Here is a 19,667-nt window from a genome sequence, read left to right as displayed (position 1 = left end):
GGAAACTAGTTTCTCAAGTCCTTATCCTATCTCTATTTGGAAGAGAAATGTGGCTCTCAAAACTCCTGCTTGACAACAGAAGTATGCTTGGTTTTGGTTTATTTCTCGGTTGATAAAAACCCTCGGATTCTGTTTCTCTGCGCAAAAACGTATGGTGTCTGTTCATTGTTACCTGTAACTGATACTGATCATAAATGTTTTTACTTCACCACCAACTGCTACTCGTCTATGGAATTTATCATGCATCCCCAAATCAATGCCTCAAATATTAGATTGTCACGTGAGAAGAAAATTTAAGTGGTAAAATTTCCATTGGGGAGGTAAAAGAAGGTGAAAAAAGAAGAAGGATAGACTGTGGGTTTTCATTGGAAAAAATAATGATGTTTAAACTCCATTATAAACCACTTCTTGCTTATAGTGACTTGGTGTTATGGACTACTTGTCTTTTATGTTAGTACCAATAGCCCTTTTCGTATCAATAGCCGTCCTTGTATTTGTATCAGAAACTAATTTATTATTATCCATAACATTTTTCTAATGCATACCATGAACTTTTTCCTCATCACTATCGGTAAATATTCTTTTTCCTCTTCTATTATTTGGAGGGTCCAAAGGGGAACAAATGCACGAGGTATTTGATCACAGAATAAGGTGCAAACTTCCACCATAACCCAAAGCAGTTTGCAACATATGAAGATGCAAGGGTTTCAGAAAACATAGTAGTAATATCCCAAAAAGAAGAAAATTCGATTATATTGTGCATTACAAAGAAAACATTTAAATTGAGGGTGAACTACAATGGTGATGCAAATCCTCAAATGTCATCCTCCTCTTCCTGTTCAAGAGTAGTAATATTGTAGCTAAACCAAATTTATGGCAGTTTGTTACAGTTCTATGACAAATTTTTAAAAATTCCAACACCTCGAAACATCTACAAAAGAAATGAAAGGTATATTTGGCGTCGTGATAAAGGTTGAAGACAACAATTTCAGAGTAACAAAATTAGTTTTCAGCCAATCTGAATACTTTTTCCTTTAATTGTAAGCAAAGGTTTAGTAAGACATAACTATGCCTTGGATTTCTTCCCTTTAGCTTCAGCAGCTGGTTTGGTCTTGAAAGGCAGGAAGGACTTCCCACCCATGAACGGCTGTAAAACTTCAGGTACTTCAACACCATCTTCCTTCTGGTAGTTCTCAAGGATGCAGCATATGGTCCTTTCTGTTGCTGTGAGGGTAGAGTTCAACAAGTGAACATATTGTTTTGCCTGCTCATTGTTCTGCAAGAGGAAAACAATCACAGAGCATGAACCAGAATCTCAACCAGTAAAACTCAAGACTTAAGATGATATATAATGGAGCTATAAATGTAGTTTAGATTAATGCCAAACTGACTTGTACTCTTATGAAAGGAAAAGGAAAAGTAAAAGTATGAATCCATTTAGATTTCCCTAAACTCTCTTTCACTCTGCTGTTTGCATTGTGGCATACGTTCCTCACATATAACAAAACAAGTCAACACGACCCACCTTTTTCTGCCCATATCTAATTTCTAGTCTCCTTGATTGATAATCTGTACAATTTGAGCAGGACACAAGCTCCCTGTAAGTCTGAGATGCAGGAAACCATGCTTCCAAGTCATACTTCTTGGCAGCAGCATCATTAAGGGCACCAGAAACAATGGCCACAATGTGATAAGGAAGCTTTAGCTACAAAACAAGATCCACAAATCCATGCAAAGGTTCTTCAGCCTCAAAAGTTCAAAGAAATATCAGTTTTAACCAACAAGTGTATTTTTATATATAAGATAGGAAGACATTATGTGCATAGCCAACTTTTATTAAAAGACAGACTAGAGTTGAAGAATAAAGTCTCCAACTTTTTATATTTAACATAATTTCATTTCACTAGGAAAACAAAAAAAAAATTGTCCACTGATAACCACTTCCTTGCGGCATGTGAAATAAATTATGAAGGTAGCCTGATTGAGTTCATTGGTCCAGCTAAAACCAATATTCAAAGAGTTTAACTATACATACCAATGAAATTAGATTGAAAAACAGGAAATTATTCATGTTCAGTAAATTCATAAAAGAAAAGTTATACCATCTGGTAAAAGTCCTCAGAGTTTTTAATCATTTCCTCGTGCATGTCCCAGGAATCATTGCCATTTGGGCTGGTAATGCAGAACTGCTCCACTTTCTCAAATTGATGAACCCGGAAAATTCCAAGAGTATCACGGCCATGTGAACCAGCTTCTTTGCGGAAGCAAGATGAATATCCAGCATATCTTGAAAAAATAATTTGCATAAACAAAAAGAAACAAAAATATTCTTTATAGCAAGAGGTATCACTTTCAAATGATTATTAGAACCTTATAGGTAGCTCTGAGGGATGGATCCAATCATCTAGGTGGTAAGCACAAAGTGGCTGTTCAGCTGTTGCAATAAGATATTTGTCATCACCCTCGCCAGTCACCTATTGAACATCAACTAAACCAGTCATGCTTTCTTATTCTAATATAGAAAATAGTTGGTGAAAAAATGTCTGGTAATGAAAGACACATTCCTAACCATAAAGAACAACAACCATTTTCTTTTCTTTCATTTTCCCAATATATAAGAGTAAAACTGCTATGATAGGATGTAAAGTCCATATCAAGAATTAAATTAAACCACTTTAATCCTATAAAATAGTTCAAAATATAAACTTGAAAAGAAGGAATCAAGATTAGCTCAGTTGAAGGACAGAAAATATCTCCAAAGTAAGTTCCAAATGTTACCTTGTAAAGTTCCTCATCAAATTGTGCCAATTGAGCACACTTGGCCATAACATCTTTTCTCATAAAGAATGGAGTTTGCAATGCTGTATAGCCCCTTTTCTCCAAAAAATCGAGCCCAAAATTGATCAAAGCTTGATTGAGACGCACCCCATCTCCTTTAAGGTAGAAACCTCTACCTCCAGCTACATCAGCACCTATAGCACAAGACAATGGAATATCAGTTAAAAGTGACTCAACAGCCAAACTAAGCCAATTTGCTAGCTGGATTCATGCATACAACAATATAAATTCATCATGAGAAATACAACCTAGGGTTCTATAAACTCATCTGTTGACCCCCACATTAGCTTAATAGAGAATTAACACATCTTAAAAACAAAGAATCAATGTATTAACTTTACATACGACAAGGCATGTTTATCCTGTAAACATTACCCTTTTTTATATCTGCAATCCCAAGGAGCTCGACGAGCTCGACATGGTTCTTTAGCTTAGGCTCCACCCGTTTCTCACCCCATGTTCTAATCACAGCATTATTTGCCTGCATTAATTTGGTGAGATAAGTTATTACTCTGATTAAGCATTAGCAATCAAAAACCAGGGAAATGAATAAAATTTGCAGTGCCACTCACTTCATCGTCACTGATAGGGACTGAATCATGCACAAGGTTCCCAATTTTTTCCAATTTAGATTTCAAACCAGCCCAAGCTTCCTTAACCTCAACATCTTTCTCAGCTATGCTCTGTTTAACCTGCTCTGTCTTGGCGATCGTCTCCGATGCATCTTGCTTGGCCTTTTCCACACCAATTCCAAAACAATGCAGTTCAAAATAAAGATCCCAGCTTTAAGGGAAAACCAAACGAAAATTAAAAAGAGAAAAGCTTACAATTTTAAGTTGAGCGACTTGCTTGTTGATCTTGTTGAACTCCTTTCGCAGATTTTCAACTTCATATAGCACTGTAACAGAAATTCATTCATTAAAACAGCACAAAAAATGTAAATCGAAGCGTGAAAATGAAAGGATGGATTGGGGTGAATACGTTGACGATAGACTTTATCGTGTTCGATGATGGCGTCGACATCTTCGACTTTGGCGAAACGACGCCGTTGGGATTCACGAATGATCTCAGGGTTGTGACCCTTCTCTTCTCTGAACAAATTGATGTCCAACATCTTCACTCCCGTCCTCCGCGAACAAAGGAAGCTGGCAGCCGACCGCGAAATGTTTTACTATAAACTCGAAAAAGCCCTAGCTTAAGGGCCTGTTTGTTTTTCAACGTCGCGTTATTCTTACCCTGGATAGATCTTATGGGCTTTTGCCCGTTCGGGGTTATTGGGCCCATCCAAGATTCAAAGTACCTTCATAAATTGGACCAAATGGGCTTGAGTCTCAAAATCCTTACAGGCCCGGTAAGGATTGGACTTCTCCTTCTGCCTTAAATCTAAAAAAAATAATTATAATTTAATTTGAATTACTCACTCTGTTTGTTCTTTTTGTCTCTTAGTGATTTTTTTGGAAATTAAATTTCAGATTTTGATGTAAACTATAGATATTTAATGCTATTTAATATAAAAAATAACTTTATAATATAAAATTTCTATTTTCAACTCAAAAAAAAAATTTATTGAGTAGAAGAAAACCTTACTTATTAAACTCAAAACTTATTTCATCTATTATTAATACAAAATCGCTTTTTTACCTATCGAGGATAAGAACCCATCTTAGTCTATATTTATTTTGATCCTAATATCTCTAACTATACTTGTTAAAATGGGCTTGGCCCATTGGGTCAGCTTATTTTTCATTTGATATAGGGTGGGTTGGGTCATTAAAATTTAGGTCTATATTTAAACCGGACTTAGATGGGTTAGCTCATCAAATCAGTGGACTGAGGCGGGCCAGTTCTATGGGCTAAAAAATTAATAAATTTAATTAATTTAATAAATTTATATATTTAATTATATAAAAGTAATAATTTAATTACCAATAATATTACTTATTTTATATATTTTAATGTGTTTAATCTTCACTTATCAAATTAATAATTTTAATTTATAAATTAAATCATAAAATAATTTTATTAATAAAAATTTTATTAACTAAAATTATAAAAATAATTTTTTTTTTAAAAAAAAGAAAAAGGCTGACCCAACTCAGCCCATGGGTTAGCAAGGGGTGGGTTGGGTTGGAGATTTCACAACCTATATAAAAAATGGATTGACCCAGTCCGACTTATATTTTTTCAATCCACAAGGGTTAAGGTCGGGCTAACCCATATTAACAGGTTTGTCTTTAATGGAAGAAGGTTACGTGTTTCAAAAAGAAAAAATGACATTATTTAAAAATATTTCGGGACAAAAAAGGAAAAAAAAAAAGAGACGTAACGAGTATTACTTGATTTGAATTAATAATTAAAATCGATCAATTCATGTAGGAAACAGCTTCACATAATTGAATTGCAAGTTTGAAAATTTGTATTTTTTTTGGGTTTGCTTATGAGGGTAGTTAGACTAAAGCAAGATAGTCTACACATGGCAGTTGAAGAGTTGAGAATATTGGCAAGTAGACTTCCAAGCTATCTTGGCCTGGAAGTGAAGGGGATGGATCTTATTGTTTTTTTGGTGGAAAAACTGAAGAGGGATTTGCCATGTTGTTGAGGAACACAACCTTTATATTTTATTTGAGTTTACAATATAATTTAGAGCTTCAATTTAAAAATGGTGTATTATTAGTATTTTATTTTTATCAATTTTTGACAATGGGGTTAAGAATGTGTATTTGATCGATTTAATTTGAAAATTTAAAAATTGAATTAATCAAACTAATCAAAATATATTTTAAAAATTAAAATAATCGAAGTCGAATTATATAATCAGTTCGGTCAGTTATTATTATTGTTCATAATTTTTTTCAATAATTTTCAATAACATTTGATTTGTTCAATTAATTCAATTATAAACGATGGATACCCAAAATTAATTAAAGAAATTGAAAAAACAACTATTTAAAACCGAAACCGAAATAATCGAACTCAACTGATCAAATTCAATGATTTGATGAATTATTTCAATTTGAATCGAATTCTAGTGAACCCAAGGAAGGCCAAAAACCTATTAAGAAATTCGAGGCGTCTTGTATAGGTAAAATATTCGTTGAAAAAAAGTGATATACGGCATGGATTTCAATCTCTTCCTTTCTGGGTTGGGGTTGTTGAATCGGATAATGTCTTAATCACCCATCAAAAAGCTCACAAATCTGAGTCAGCAATGTGCTCACAGATTTAGAATAACCAGTTAGCTATACGTTGATTCAACAAACAATTCCAAGAACTTTTCTACGTATTATTTTTCTTGGGGTTCAACCCCTTTCGGAACTTTTTGTCAGTTTGCGAGTCGGTGACAAGTCCAATGATCTGGACCCCATAGAAGAAATGTGCTCGTTTTCTGTCACGGACTTTATTCCACATGGCAGCCATCCAGACCTCAGTCAAACTCGGAGGCCATTGGTTTTCCACTCTCTGCCTTGCCAATATGACATTACGCTCCCATGAATGAAAGTTCAAGAACATATCGAGTGTTATGTATTTGGCCCCCATTCTTTAATCTTTTTTGACTGGAAATTTTGATGCAGGAAAATGAAAATTTCTTAATGGGAAAAGAAAGTATGTCAGTCTTGCCAGGGAAAAGATGTTTCAAATGAGATTCATGCAATGTCTTTGAGATGCTGGCGGGTGTTACTGTTTGACATCAGTCATGGCAGTACTCAAAGAAAGTTTGGCCATGGTTAATTTTTAGTGTGTTGCAGATAGAATTGCAGGAAATGGGTTGGGAGTTCTGAAGCAATCAGGATCAGATTCACATTTGCCGACCATCTTTTTTGTCAAATGAGTACTCGTCTGATGAGACCCTGATGGAAAATGGACAGGCAAGCGCATGCAAAACACTGGAGATTGCCCCCCTGCCTCTTAAAATATTCAATTGGGCAAGCGTGAAATGTTGACCAACAATTGAAATATGATGAAAATGATCGTTCTCCTTTGAAGATTAAACCCAGTTTCCTCCTACCAAACCTGGTGAAAGTTTTCAGTCTTAGATGCTTGCTTACTCAATTCGAAGAAAAAACAAAAAAGAAAAAGAGAACCTGGCAACCTAACTGCTGTTGGGTGCCATTTGTTTTTTTTTTTGGGTTCTTTTTCCTTCAGATTACGTGCCACATTTTTCCATTGTAATAATCTGGTATCCGTATCTCTACACGTGAAATGTGCTCAAATTTTTCAAACTCTCAAAGCAGCCCTCGTGTTATAACCAATAGTTTGTTGAATTTCCACACTTCGCTTACTACAACGCTGACAGAAGCTCAAAAATACACTCCACCTGTAGGCTCAACTAGCCTTGACTGGCCGCCATGTCGGTCCGGCAAAACTTCGGGCAATGGCCTTCTCCAATGTTTCTGTTTCTTCTTTTGTTGACCCTAATTTCTTTTGCAGAGTCTGATGAGCTGCAGATATTGCTGAACTTCAGGTCTGCTCTAGGAAGGTCAAATACTAATGTTTTCAGTTCATGGACACAGGGAAATTCTCCATGTAACTTCACAGGAGTTGTTTGCAATTCGAATGGATTCGTGAAGGAAATCAATCTTCCCCAACAGCAATTGTTTGGTTCTCTTCCTTTTGATTCCATCTGCGAGCTACAGTACCTGGAGAAGATTGATCTTGGAAACAATTCTTTGCATGGAAAGATTACTAAGGACCTGAAGAAATGTGCAGGCCTGCAGTATTTGGATTTCGGACGGAATGCTTTTTCTGGAGAAGTGCCTGAATTGTCTTCTTTCAATGGATTGAAGTTCTTGAATTTGAACAATAGTGGATTTTCCGGGCGTTTCCCATGGAAATCACTGGAAAATCTCACAGAACTGACTTTCTTAAGCCTTGGTGACAATCCCTTTGATTTAACTCCATTTCCTTTGGAGGTCCTGAAGCTTGAGAAGTTGTATTGGCTTTATCTCACGAATTGCAGCATCACAGGACAGATTCCTGAGGGAATTCAGAACCTCACTCAGCTACAAAATCTTGAACTCTCTGATAACGGGTTGTCAGGTCCAATCCCAGCCGGAATTGTGAAACTCAACAAACTTCGGCAACTGGAGCTTTACAACAACTCATTGTCAGGAAAACTTCCTGTTGGATTTGGGAGTCTCACAAGTCTTGTGAACTTCGATGCGTCAACGAATATGCTTGAAGGCGACCTATCAGAGTTGCGATCCTTGAAAAAGCTTGCTTCTTTGCAGCTCTTTGAAAACCAGTTCTCAGGAGAGATTCCTGAGGAGTTTGGTGAATTCCAGAACCTTGAAGGATTGTCACTTTACAAGAACAAGCTCACCGGTCAGCTTCCTGAAAAAATTGGCTCGTGGTCAGATTTCATTTTCATAGATGTTTCGGAGAACTTTTTGGTAGGTCCTATACCACCAGACATGTGCAAGAATGGCAAAATGGTTGAACTTCTTTTGCTACAGAACAACTTCAATGGCACTATCCCAGAAAGCTACACAAACTGTAAGTCCTTGGTTCGTTTACGAATAAATAGCAATTCTCTCTCTGGTTCTGTCCCTGCTGGAATATGGAGCTTGCCAAATCTCTCCATAATTGATCTCACCATGAATCAATTTGAAGGTCCAGTAGCAGGTGATATTGGTAATGCTAAGTCTCTTGCACAACTATTTTTGGCAAATAATCGATTTTCAGGTGAATTGCCTACTTCAATCTCTCAAGCTTCATCATTAGTCTCAATTCAGCTTACTTCAAATAAATTTGCCGGCCAAATTCCGGCAACCATTGGAGAATTGAAACACCTTGGCAGTCTTTATTTGAATGGTAACATGTTTTCTGGTACAATACCAGACTCATTAGGCTCATGTGTTTCTCTGACTGACGTAAACCTTGCTGGTAACTCACTTTCTGGGGAAATTCCTGATACTATTGGATCTTTGCATAATCTGAACTCCTTGAATATCTCTGATAACAAACTCTCTGGTGAAATTCCAACTACTTTTTCATCTTTGAGATTAAGCCTTCTAGACTTGTCCAACAACAGGTTGGTTGGTCCCATACCCACATCTCTATCTATTCAGGCTTTCAAGGATAGCTTTGAGGGGAATCCAGGCTTATGCAGCTCAAATCTGGAGGACTTTCAGCCATGTTCATCAAATCCTGGTAGATCAAGTCATCTTCCAACATTTTTATCCTGTTTCATCGCTGGAATATTAGTCCTGCTTATATCACTAGGATGTTACCTGTTTGTGAGGGTAAGGCAGAGTAATCTTGATCATCCATTGAGGCAGGGTTCATGGGACATGAAATCATATCACATGCTAAGTTTCACAGAAAAGGATATCATGGATGCCATCAAATCTGAGAATTTAATAGGTAAAGGAGGATCGGGAAATGTCTATAAAGTTAAATTGGTAGATGGCAAAGAACTGGCTGTGAAGCATATTTGGACCTCAGATTCTGGCAACCGTAGAAGCTACCGAAGCACTGCTGCTATGCTAACAGAAAGGAATTTTCGGTCAATGGAATATGATGCTGAGGTGGCCGCATTGAGTGCCATTAGGCATGTGAATGTGGTGAAGCTGTACTGCAGCATCACAAGTGAGGATAGCAATCTGCTGGTTTATGAGTATTTACCTAATGGGAGCTTGTGGGACAGGCTGCACTCATGTCACAAGATAAAGATGAGCTGGGAGCTGAGATATGCCATTGCAGTAGGGGCTGCTAGAGGGTTAGAGTATTTGCACCATGGATATGATAGACCTGTTATACACCGCGACGTGAAGTCAAGCAATATTTTGTTAGATGAAGAGTGGAAGCCAAGGATTGCTGATTTTGGACTTGCAAAGATTGTGCAGAATGGTGGTGGAGGGGATTGGACTCATGTTATAGCTGGAACTTATGGCTACATTGCTCCTGGTAAGTTTCTTCTACTTTGTTTTCTTCAGTATTATTGTTTATGTTGATCAATTTTAGTGCCTACTACTCATCATTATAAGTTATAGCAGCAAGGATAAAGTGCATTTAAAAGTTTATATTGCTGCATAAAATTGATTTTTTTACTTTTGTTTTTGTGGCAGAGTATGCATACACATGCAAGATAAACGAAAAGAGCGATGTTTACAGCTTTGGAGTTGTCTTGATGGAGTTGGTCACAGGAAAAAGGCCGGCAGAGCCAGAATATGGAGAGAACAAGGACATAGTGTACTGGATCCAAAACAAAGAGAAGAGCAAAGAAAAGTTGGTTGAGGTGGTGGACTTGAACATCTCAGAGGCTCTAAAGGAAGATGCCATCAACGTGTTACGGATTGCAGTTCTCTGCACAACAAAGTTTCCTGCACTTAGACCTAGCATGAGAGCAGTAGTTCAAATGCTGGAGGAGGCTGAACCTTGTAAACTTACTGATATCATTGTTCATAAAAATGGTGAAAGTAGCCCCAATGGGAGTTGGAAGAACAATGGCAAGTTAATCTGAGCCTTTGAACTCATCATCCAGTAATGGTTGAAGATTGATTTTCCATGAAGGCAAGGAATTTGAAACCCTGAGTAAGCACTAAGCACCAGGAAGACTTTTTCTTTTTTCTTAGCTTATAGAAGAGAGCAAAGTTACTTTCAACTGTAGCTGCAGCAGATTCTCTGGCTAGCAATAGCAGATGAAAAATATAATTATGTAGGTGTCTTTTCTTCCTTTGTATTATAGTTGCACCAGTTTTCTTTCAGAAGCAAATAATGTAATCAAGGCTCTTTTCTCTGTTAACCGGCTGATGTACAAAAACAAATGCTATCTTTTGGGACAAAAGTGCTAGTAGTATAAATACAAAGCTAAAAAACTACAGCATAAATTAGTGATGATATCACTCTGGATTGCCCGGCCTGATGACAAAGAATCTCCCAATTTTCTAATTCTAAAACCAACTTCATCTGGTATGGAAAGAAACCTGGTTGATCATTCATTAACACAAACGAGGGCCCTCATTTCCAAAAAGGGTAGCAAATGAGAAACGGTTAGATGCATAATGACAATAACAAATGAATTGTTGATTGGGAAAACTTCAAAGAACATTTTGTGGTTATATTTGCCTTTGAACATTGAATATTTGCATTGAAACTAAGGTCTGGGCTCAAAGTTCCATTTTTGACTAGAAAGTCTAAAAGCATTTGACATCAAAGATCAAGTAAGGGGCAGGCCAAAGCTCGTGAAGTTGGTCACATGTTTGCCCCAACACTGGTTTGGAAGCTTCAAATTTCAGTCATACCTCTCACGTTCATTGAATCAAAGTGTCATTTGGATTTGTTGAAAGGTTCCTAGAACAGTCACAAGGGAAGGGATAGCACACAACTTGGGTAATTCAATTTCTATTTTCTTATTATCAGAAGTTTAGGAAACACGAGGCAAAATTATAAAAGATGCATCAAGTACAGCACCAAATAGAGATTTTTGTTCAGTATATAAACCCTTCAAGAATCAAAGTTCTTGGTTTATCTTTTAATCAGAGAATCATCTCAATCTCAACTTGCCAAGAATAAAAAGATTAGAGGACCTTAATAACACATTATTAAGCTATAATTTGGGGTAAAAGTATACTAAAGTTTTGTGCTTTTTAAGGTGAGTTTGGTACAAGAAACAGGGAATGAGGATAAGATTAACATAATCCAAATATGCCAAATCAGAAAAAGACAATAATCCAATATTCCAAAGAGGTTAATTTTATATGCCTAGGAACCTAATTCGATGCCCCAATGCAATGCTTATCGGTAAAGCCTCATTATCAGGCAGGATGAGGCATCCTACTCATGTGACAGCCACCATAAAGTAAGAATGAGGTTAGCGATTAAATTTGTCTCAAAATCAAACTTTCTCTTCACTCACTACTCACTTCCCACAATTCCTTCCTCCCGTCCTCGCTTCCCTCGATCCCTTGCTTCAATTTCCAACAATTTCACTTTCTCAGGTTCCTTCCCTCCTGCCCTTTTCTCTTTTACTCAAAATGTTCAAGTTCTCTTTGTTATTAGTTTGTGCATGTGGGTTTGTTGAAATTTGCTTGCTTTGATTGTCTGTAGGGAAAAAGAAGTCATCTTTGTGGGTGCAAAGGGTTAGTTATAAGACTGAGACTCAGTTAAGTGATTTAATGGAGTCAGGGAAGGAAATTCAAGAGCTTAACAGGAACCTTTATCCAGCTGTAGAGCCATATAGCACTGGTTTTCTCAAGGTTTCTGATATTCATACAATCTACTGGGAGCAATCAGGAAACCCAAATGGCCATGTGAGTATCCATTGCCTGTATCCTCGTTTTGAATTGTTTTTTTTTTTTTAATGTAGCATTAACTGTTAGGAGTGAGGCGCGATATCTTTTACCTTGGATTTATTATCAATTCTGTTCATGGTTTGCAGCCAGTTGTGTTTCTTCATGGGGGACCTGGAGGAGGAACATCGCCAAGCAATCGAACATTTTTTGATCCTGAATTTTACAGGATCATTTTATTTGATCAGGTGACGCTATGAGCCTTTATGTTAACTGTTGACTATCCTTTTTATTTTTACCTCTAATTAGGATATACGTCCTGTTCCAGCGTGGTGCAGGAAAGAGTACGCCCCATGCTTGCTTGGAAGAGAACACTACATGGGATCTAATTGATGACATTGAAAAGCTAAGAGAACACTTGGAAATTTCAGAATGGCAGGTATTGATATGTGGTGTTTAATCACTTAATTAATGTCACGTTTGGATTAGCAGTTCTTGGTTGAGTTAACCATGTTGTTTTTATTTGCCTTCTGATTATTCAGGTCTTTGGTGGCTCATGGGGAAGTACACTTGCTCTTGCTTACAGTCAATCACATCCTGACAAGGTGCATAACCTGCTTGGTTAACCGTTATTTTGTTGGTTGGAACTCTTGATACGTACAATCAGGTTACCTGCAATTCCATGAGTTCCTCCCCTTTAGTTTAAATTGATAGTTTCTCTATCATTTGTTGTAAGGTTACTGGCTTGGTTCTAAGAGGGATATTCCTTTTGCGGAAGAAAGAGATTGATTGGTTTTATGAAGGTGGTGCTGCTGCTATTTACCCTGATGGTATGTTCCATGCACATTCTTTGCTGGTCTAATCGCAAAGGACAGTTGTTCTAATGTTGTAAGATAAGTTGTTAGTTTTGCCATGAGATTTTAATTTCAAGACACATGGAAAGAGGTTTGATTTGTAACGTTTTAATGAATTTCAAGTCCATGGGATATGGAGGCAGTGAAAGTAAACCCATGCATGATAAAGAAATTTCAGATTGCTTAGGAACACTCTCAATGATTTAAACCCATATTTTATTGGTGTTATGTTGAGACTTTTTGTTTTATAATATGATTTTTTGCCTTCCTGCTGAGTGCTGATTAAAATATGCAAAGGTAATCACTGAATGGTTATGCATTTCTTCTAAATACACAGCTTGGGAGCCATTTAGGGATCTTATTCCAGAAAATGAGAGGGAGAGCTTTGTTACTGCTTACCACAAGAGACTGAATTCTAATGATTTGGAAACACAAGTAAGACAAGTCATCTGGATTTGGATACTTTGCTTTCCTTCCTGTATATTTTTTAATTCTTGAACCTGTTATATGTTTTTTCGTCCGCTGCTTGATTTTTAATGTGGAGAGTAAATATCAGAAATCATGCCTAAATTTATGAAATAGAAAAAGCAGGCCCTGCCAATCGAATAAAGCATGACTTCAGTTTGGTTGCTCAATTGGAATCTGTTCGGAATTGGTGGTAGTGTCTTCCATGGAACCTATATTGTTTGCTATGGTTTTTTTCTCTATTAAGATTCTCGACTTTGTTTTACTTGTAATTTTATAGACAGCCTGATGATGTTCCTTCTTGAAATGTTTAAGCTATTGCAGCATTTAAACTTGTTTTCTCTAAATCAATCCTGTTACTGGATTCTTAGATCTATCATTCATGTAATATATGACAGCCTTGATATTTGGTCTTCCATCTTACTCATCTTTGCCTTTCAAGGTAGTAAGGTGCACTTTCATTTATATTATTCCATATTTGTAATTATACCTTCCCCTACAGATCCATAAATTAGTATTGTGGCAAGAGCTCTAATCCTTCTACCCTATTGATCCAGCAATAGCTATTATTGCTGGAGGTCTTGTCCTATTAGGTTAAGATTTAGACACTTGTCCTCATAAAAAGAAGGGAAAATGAGAGTTTGCCTTCATTTGGCAAAAGGTCTTGCCTAAAATGAAAGTTGTTGATACTCTAAGCAAAGTTGGATTCTTGGTTGAGACTCGTGAGCTTGAATTGTTTGTTATGTCGGCAATGGTTAAATGTTTTCTGTTAACTCTCTGGTTAACTTCTTAGTGTGCAGCTGCTAGGGCATGGACCAAGTGGGAAATGATGACTGCCCATCTTCTACCAAATGATGACAACATCAAGAGAGGGGATGATGATAATTTTTCACTGGTAAGTCGATTAACCAAGAAGACCAGTTTGACCTAGAACTGGAAATTATAGAATACGCTAAAGAAGATGCTAAGATTTTGCTGTAAATTTGATAGATTTGTTTGTTCATTGTTCTGTTTAGGCTTTTGCAAGGATTGAGAACCATTACTTTGTGAATAAAGGATTCCTTCCTTCAGATTCATTCTTGTTGGACAATATTGACAAGATAAGGCATATTAATTCTACAATTGTACAGGTATATATAACATTTACCACACAGACGTTGGGGACAACCTTTCTGCTTGTTCTTAAGATTTTCTAAGCAGACAGCATTGCAAACATGTTAATATAGAGTTGTGTGCTGAATAGTTTGCTTGAAAGTGTCATTCTACGTGGAAGCAGTCACCTTTTTCAGTTGTTACATAGTGGTAGAAAATTAAGGGCACTAAATGCTTACTGAATAACACCAAAAGAGCCCCATGCTATGCTATTCTTGAATTTTTGCCGCTGTATGATATCCTTGACATGTGAATAAGACCAAAAACTTTTATTTTGCATTCTAGAATTTTGTGAGTGTGTAGCTTGAAGAATTATTTTGAAATTCTATGTTCCGAGTCTGATACCCTTAAACCACTTGAACAGGGAAGATATGATGTTTGCTGCCCTATGATGTCAGCTTGGGATCTCCACAAAGCATTTCCAGAGGCAGATTTTAAGGTAAGAACTAGAATAAGCTATTTGTTCTGTTGAAGATGTGATTTTACATGTTGGGGATGCCGGATGGAATGATACCTTGCACTAAACTCTTACTTGCAGCAGGCTGCAATCTCATTGAGAATTTCTGTTTTTAGTGTTTCTTGTTCATTTTGCATTTGCATGCGATCACCCAACTTTGGAGACTATTCTTATCACTTCTACATCCTTTTGCTTAATGGACAAATCACTTTATTGTTCTGGTCAGGTTGTTTCAGATGCTGGGCATTCAGCCAACGAACCAGGAATAGCAGCTGAACTTGTGGCTGCAAATGAGAAGCTGAAAAACCTTTTAAAGAATTAACCTTGAAAACTAGAGTCAGCATGCAGTTGCAGTGCCTGACTACATTCCTAAATTGCAGAGGCATACATGTTGATATGCTCTGACATCCATCATAAAGGGAAGTAGTTTGAGATATCATTTGAAGAATGTTTAACAGAATGTCGGTTCAAGTATAAAGTTAAATAGATGTGCTTCATCTGTGTAGGCCTTTCATCTCTCTTGGCTTTGTTTCTTTAAACTCTGGTTTTTGTTCTTTACTATTTCTTTTTACAAAAGAAATGTGGGACAGAACAGAGCAATAAAACAAACATAAGAATGACATATTAATCAGATTTTGATAATGGAAACCGGTTAGACAGAGATTTGATGGAATGGATTTGCAATTTTCATTCTGATACTGTCATGTTTGAACTGATTTTTTTTTTTTTTACTTATGTTCTTGAAAATTAAGCTTGAGATGGGAAGAACAGGTGTCTCGTATGACATGAACAAGGAAGAGTGACACAAATAAAAATATTTATATCTTGTAAATGAATTAATACAAATCATTCTTGTATCACAAATGTTACAGCTTACAAACAATTACATTAAAGGAATTTAATATTTCCCTTAAGATTATGATAATGTAAATAAAAACACAGCAAGCAAATCTAATTCAACGAAAACAGGGTTGACGATTATGATACAGGTGCACTACAATACTCTCCTTGTGCAGCTTTTTGGCACATGAATGCTATGGAAGTTGGGTTCCTTGGGAATGGTTGTATGCCTTCTTCCCTGAGGTTTAGTAGCTAAGGAAGTTCCACTCTCGTCAGGGTCTGATGTTTCCTTGGTTCTGGACATTCTAGGTGACGTTTCCTTTATTACACCAAGTTGACCCGGTTTCATGTTTGAAACCAATGTCTTCCTACTTGATGCAACCCTGCAAGAATAGGCAATCCAATTTAGTCCGTTAGAGAACGAGCATACACTACTTTTCATTTATAAAGCACAGGGTAGTTTCTGAACAGGATTGTACTTACCCTCGTGGTCTCACTAGTGGTTTGATAGATGGTGATTTTATCTTTTCCAATGTACCCTCGGATTTTTGAGCTGTCTTTTCCAATTTGGTTTTCTGATGCATAGGCACAGTACGTTTCTGTGGAGTGGTAGAAAGCTTTCTGTCTATAGCTCCTTTCGAAATCCTCGAGCATGAGGTTTTCATAGTTTGCTACAAAGTATAGTATCAGAGGTTAATTTCAGCAATAGGCAGGACTTAAAAACTCTTTTTTCTACAGTTCTTCGAAATTAACTTACTGGTAGATCCTTTAGTGTTCTTGTATCTGATTCATTGTCAGTTCCTTCAAGTGCACAATTAACAGTTTCAGTTTGTCCAAGGCACTTTTCATTTCTCTGTAGTCAAGGGAAAAAACACGTTAGTCCTAAAAGCTTTATTGACTCCATGGGATATAGTAAGAGGTCTAAACTCAAAGCACTCACTTGTACATTCTGATGTTTTCTCCATAAGTTTCCAGCTTGGGATCCTGGAACGGTGGTTGTTTCTTTCAAAGGTGCTTGAAAATGTTTCTTCTCCAAGTTTGCTTCCTTCAAAATTCCTCTTTCCTGAACAACCAGTAGATAATCAGATAACATGGAAAAATTTTTCTGCCTTTTTTCTTTTGAATATCATCTACATTCTCAATAAACAATTTTGCATACATCAGTTCTAAGCCGAAAAGGCTTCGGATTTGTGGGCTTAGGTTTTCTGTACTTCATCCCTTGAGCGCTGTTGACTGCAGATGCGGAGTTCACTTTTAATGTCTTGTTCATTAATTTGTTTACCTGCATCACAATGGACAGGTATCAGAAAGTGAAATGATGGCATATGATCAAGAAACAGATACAAAAAATGTGACATTCTTTTAAACAAGCTACCTTTTGAATGCTTTTGGAAATCTCATGCTTGCCAAGAACATCCTTTTTCACCAACTTTCCCGTGGTGCAATTCAATTTTCTGCAATCAATTGTCTTGCAAATTCAATCGTGAATGCTGAATAAATAAGTGAATAATAATAAAGAAAAATATAAAACATATGTCATAAATTCCATACCTGTTTTCATCAGAAGCTGATGTGTTTTCCTTATCTTCATTTTCCATGACTTTGCTTTCACTTGATTTAGAGTGAGAGGCCAAAGCATTTTCTTTGTCATCACTCTCCTCGGCTTCAGGGATTTCCTTGTCCTTTGAACATGGTTCAATATTCTCTTCGGGGCTGATCCTTTCATTGCTTTCATTGTGCCCTCCAGTTTGGGATTTGGGAGCATCATTGTCTCCAGAATTTGACAGGGATGAAATTTTGACTTTCTCATCTATGGTTTGCTCCAAGCTCTCTGAAGGGTTCGTACAAGTACCTGATGTAGAGCAAACTTCCAAAGAGCCATCCTTCGATTTCGCCTCAATCTCCTTGTCAGTTGAGTCCCTTTCATTCCGTTCATGAGACATAGGCCCCCTGGACAACTGCAAGTCTTTTTCCTTGTTCTTTTTCTTCAAACATTTTAAAGATTTAGCTTCCTTGTTCTTCTGATTCTGAGAATTCAAAGAATCATATACCCGGCTTTTAACCTCTCTTCCTCTTAGTTGTTTCCTTGAAGTATCTAAAGGTCTATTACACCCCAATGCATTCTTCTTACTTGCATCAGTGATATCAAGCTTCTTCATCCCTGCACATATCTTTCTTAAGGAACTACTCAATTCTACAGACTTCTTCAACTTCACTGCCTTCTTTGGAGAATGAAAAACCAAAGCCTTGGCCGCCACTCTACTCTTTGGTACCTCAATGGTAGTCGGTTTGGGGTTCCGAAGACTAAAAGTACCTGGATTTGAGAGACACTTTTTGTTCCTTGGAGTAGTCAAGGCTTTAGCAGATGCTTGCTTTGCTGCCCTAACATTTGGGGTGGTTGCATTCTGCTTAGGAACAAGTCTAACTTTCGCTTTGGCGTCACCCATCTTCTGTGAAATTGATGAAATCATGGCCAATCTTGACACTCTAGACTTTGAAGATTTAGCAGGAACAGTACGTGGACATTGCAAATTTGAACTAACATAACCATTAAAAGCAAAAGTAGTAATGTCAATGCAAGATGTCCTTTAAGAAACAAGAAAAGGAATAGGATTTTCATGTGTATACCTTGTATCTTTAAGAGCTTTTCGAAGCCGAACACTTGGACTCCTAGCTGCCATAACCTGAAAAATTCAAATGCTTCTCAAGTTGATCAATCGCTTATTACAATATAAGAAAAATGGGAGGAATAATATAAGAAAAACGAATTGGTAACAAACCCGAAGAACAAAATTCTTATAAATGGCTTCAGAATCCATTTCTTCTTCATGCTTCTGATCACATCCTAAGCAACAAGAACAACCAAAGCGTTGGGACATTAGCAGTCAATGAACATCTGCTTGATTTACCAAAATCAAGGAAACCCAAGACCAATTTTAAGCTTAAGTAGAAAAAGTCACAAAGAAGTAAAGGAAACGCACCTACACGGTGGCAGAACCAGTAACGGTCCTCGTTGTCGGTGCGGCAACGATCGGGTGCGGTGAGGTCCACGAACTTAGGAGCCTCGATCTTCTCGTAGAAGTCGTCTCCGATTTCTTCCTCGCCGGCGGCGCCTTTGATCTGAATTTCGTCCATTTATTGTCGCCGTAGATCTGAGAGAACAGGAGCGTGGTAGAAGGAAACTAGCCGGTAGAGAGGCAAAGGGTGTGGCAGTAGTTCTTGGAAGGCGAACCCTGAGAAGATTGGTTTAAATTTGTCGGGAGGTTCTGTAAGTAGCCGTTGGAGACATGATCGTAATACAATTTGCATCACAAGGGTTTTTCTGTAAATTTAGTTTCGGAATCAATAACCGTTTCCCGCTGTCCCAATCCTCATCTAATCCAAAATTTTTAAGGAAAAACTGAAAAATGGTCAAAAAAAAATAAAAAGAAAATAATAATTTTGTTTTAAGGAGAATAATTTTCATAGTGGGAAACTAAAAGAAATTCAATATTTGAATATTAAACACTAAATTTATTAGTTTTGAAAAAAATTAAGTACTAAATTTATGATTTAAAAATTGATTAGTATATTATTGACAATTATATGTTGAATATATTTTTTATTGAATCTTGGCATAATATTTTAAAGAGTTTATGAATTATTTAGAAAATTTTAAATAAATTTTATTTTTGTTGTGTTTAATTAAATCTTTGTACTTTCAATTTTGATCAAATAAGTTTTTTATATTACGCAGTGCTAATGTAACAAGCTGACATATTATAATTGATAATAATATAACATGCTGATATGTCATGATGATATGATTATGTGATATTTTCGTTTTTTATA

At 36.7% G+C, this 19,667-nt stretch overlaps 4 protein-coding genes across 5 annotated transcripts; 2 read left to right on the top strand and 2 right to left on the bottom strand.

Moving 5' to 3' along the window:
* Positions 724–4,006, bottom strand: LOC18607304 (serine--tRNA ligase). The gene is made up of 9 exons (XM_007041390.2): positions 3,820–4,006; positions 3,666–3,736; positions 3,411–3,572; positions 3,214–3,319; positions 2,779–2,972; positions 2,371–2,474; positions 2,103–2,286; positions 1,526–1,705; positions 724–1,276 (listed from the first exon to the last, which is right to left on the bottom strand). Exons 1-9 carry the CDS (start codon positions 3,950–3,952, stop codon positions 1,067–1,069), a joined length of 1,344 nt encoding a protein of 447 aa, XP_007041452.1. The 5' UTR covers positions 3,953–4,006; the 3' UTR covers positions 724–1,066.
* Positions 6,582–10,677, top strand: LOC18607302 (receptor-like protein kinase HAIKU2). The gene is made up of 2 exons (XM_007041388.2): positions 6,582–9,744; positions 9,906–10,677. Exons 1-2 carry the CDS (start codon positions 7,185–7,187, stop codon positions 10,298–10,300), a joined length of 2,955 nt encoding a protein of 984 aa, XP_007041450.2. The 5' UTR covers positions 6,582–7,184; the 3' UTR covers positions 10,301–10,677.
* LOC18607301 (proline iminopeptidase) lies at positions 11,577–15,673 on the top strand. Of its 2 annotated transcripts, XM_007041385.2 has the most exons (11): positions 11,579–11,777; positions 11,887–12,089; positions 12,218–12,316; positions 12,397–12,507; positions 12,611–12,673; positions 12,805–12,898; positions 13,260–13,357; positions 14,181–14,282; positions 14,404–14,517; positions 14,904–14,978; positions 15,223–15,673. In XM_007041385.2, the coding sequence occupies exons 1-11, from the start codon at positions 11,645–11,647 to the stop codon at positions 15,316–15,318; spliced, it is 1,188 nt and encodes a 395-aa protein (XP_007041447.2). In that variant the 5' UTR covers positions 11,579–11,644; the 3' UTR covers positions 15,319–15,673. The 2 variants fall into 2 exon arrangements, with proteins under 2 accessions (XP_017971953.1, XP_007041447.2); XM_018116464.1 differs by lacking the exon at positions 14,404–14,517 and having other exon boundaries at positions 11,577–11,777; positions 15,223–15,669.
* On the bottom strand, positions 15,797–19,077 carry LOC18607300. Its single transcript, XM_007041382.2, has 10 exons — positions 18,818–19,077; positions 18,617–18,681; positions 18,465–18,520; positions 17,388–18,374; positions 17,212–17,290; positions 16,996–17,118; positions 16,777–16,899; positions 16,594–16,689; positions 16,320–16,507; positions 15,797–16,219 (listed from the first exon to the last, which is right to left on the bottom strand). The coding sequence occupies exons 1-10, from the start codon at positions 18,969–18,971 to the stop codon at positions 15,991–15,993; spliced, it is 2,100 nt and encodes a 699-aa protein (XP_007041444.2). The 5' UTR covers positions 18,972–19,077; the 3' UTR covers positions 15,797–15,990.

This window comes from Theobroma cacao, chromosome 2 (genome assembly GCF_000208745.1).
Source record: "Theobroma cacao cultivar B97-61/B2 chromosome 2, Criollo_cocoa_genome_V2, whole genome shotgun sequence".
Lineage (NCBI taxonomy): Eukaryota > Viridiplantae > Streptophyta > Magnoliopsida > Malvales > Malvaceae > Theobroma > Theobroma cacao.
The sequence above is the reverse complement of the archived record's forward strand: the minus strand, read 5'-3'. Positions and strand labels throughout refer to the sequence as shown.

Excerpts from the sequence above, each read along its gene's own strand:
- LOC18607300 (XM_007041382.2), bottom strand. The coding sequence starts at position 18,971 with ATGGACGAAATTCAGATCAAAGGCGCCGCCGGCGAGGAAGAAATCGGA. Across the intron at positions 17,291-17,387 it reads TCAGCTTCTGATGAAAACAG|AAAATTGAATTGCACCACGG; the intron begins GTATGGAATTTA and ends AATTGATTGCAG. Across the intron at positions 17,119-17,211 it reads TTTCCAAAAGCATTCAAAAG|GTAAACAAATTAATGAACAA; the intron begins GTAGCTTGTTTA and ends ATTGTGATGCAG.
- LOC18607304 (XM_007041390.2), bottom strand. The coding sequence starts at position 3,952 with ATGTTGGACATCAATTTGTTCAGAGAAGAGAAGGGTCACAACCCTGAG. Across the intron at positions 2,973-3,213 it reads GATTGCAGATATAAAAAAGG|GTGCTGATGTAGCTGGAGGT; the intron begins GTAATGTTTACA and ends CTTGTGCTATAG. Across the intron at positions 1,706-2,102 it reads CTGAGGACTTTTACCAGATG|CTAAAGCTTCCTTATCACAT; the intron begins GTATAACTTTTC and ends CTTGTTTTGTAG.
- LOC18607301 (XM_007041385.2), top strand. The coding sequence starts at position 11,645 with ATGAGGTTAGCGATTAAATTTGTCTCAAAATCAAACTTTCTCTTCACT. Across the intron at positions 12,508-12,610 it reads TGGAAATTTCAGAATGGCAG|GTCTTTGGTGGCTCATGGGG; the intron begins GTATTGATATGT and ends CTGATTATTCAG. Across the intron at positions 12,674-12,804 it reads GTCAATCACATCCTGACAAG|GTTACTGGCTTGGTTCTAAG; the intron begins GTGCATAACCTG and ends ATTTGTTGTAAG.
- LOC18607302 (XM_007041388.2), top strand. The coding sequence starts at position 7,185 with ATGTCGGTCCGGCAAAACTTCGGGCAATGGCCTTCTCCAATGTTTCTG. Across the intron at positions 9,745-9,905 it reads TTATGGCTACATTGCTCCTG|AGTATGCATACACATGCAAG; the intron begins GTAAGTTTCTTC and ends TTTTTGTGGCAG.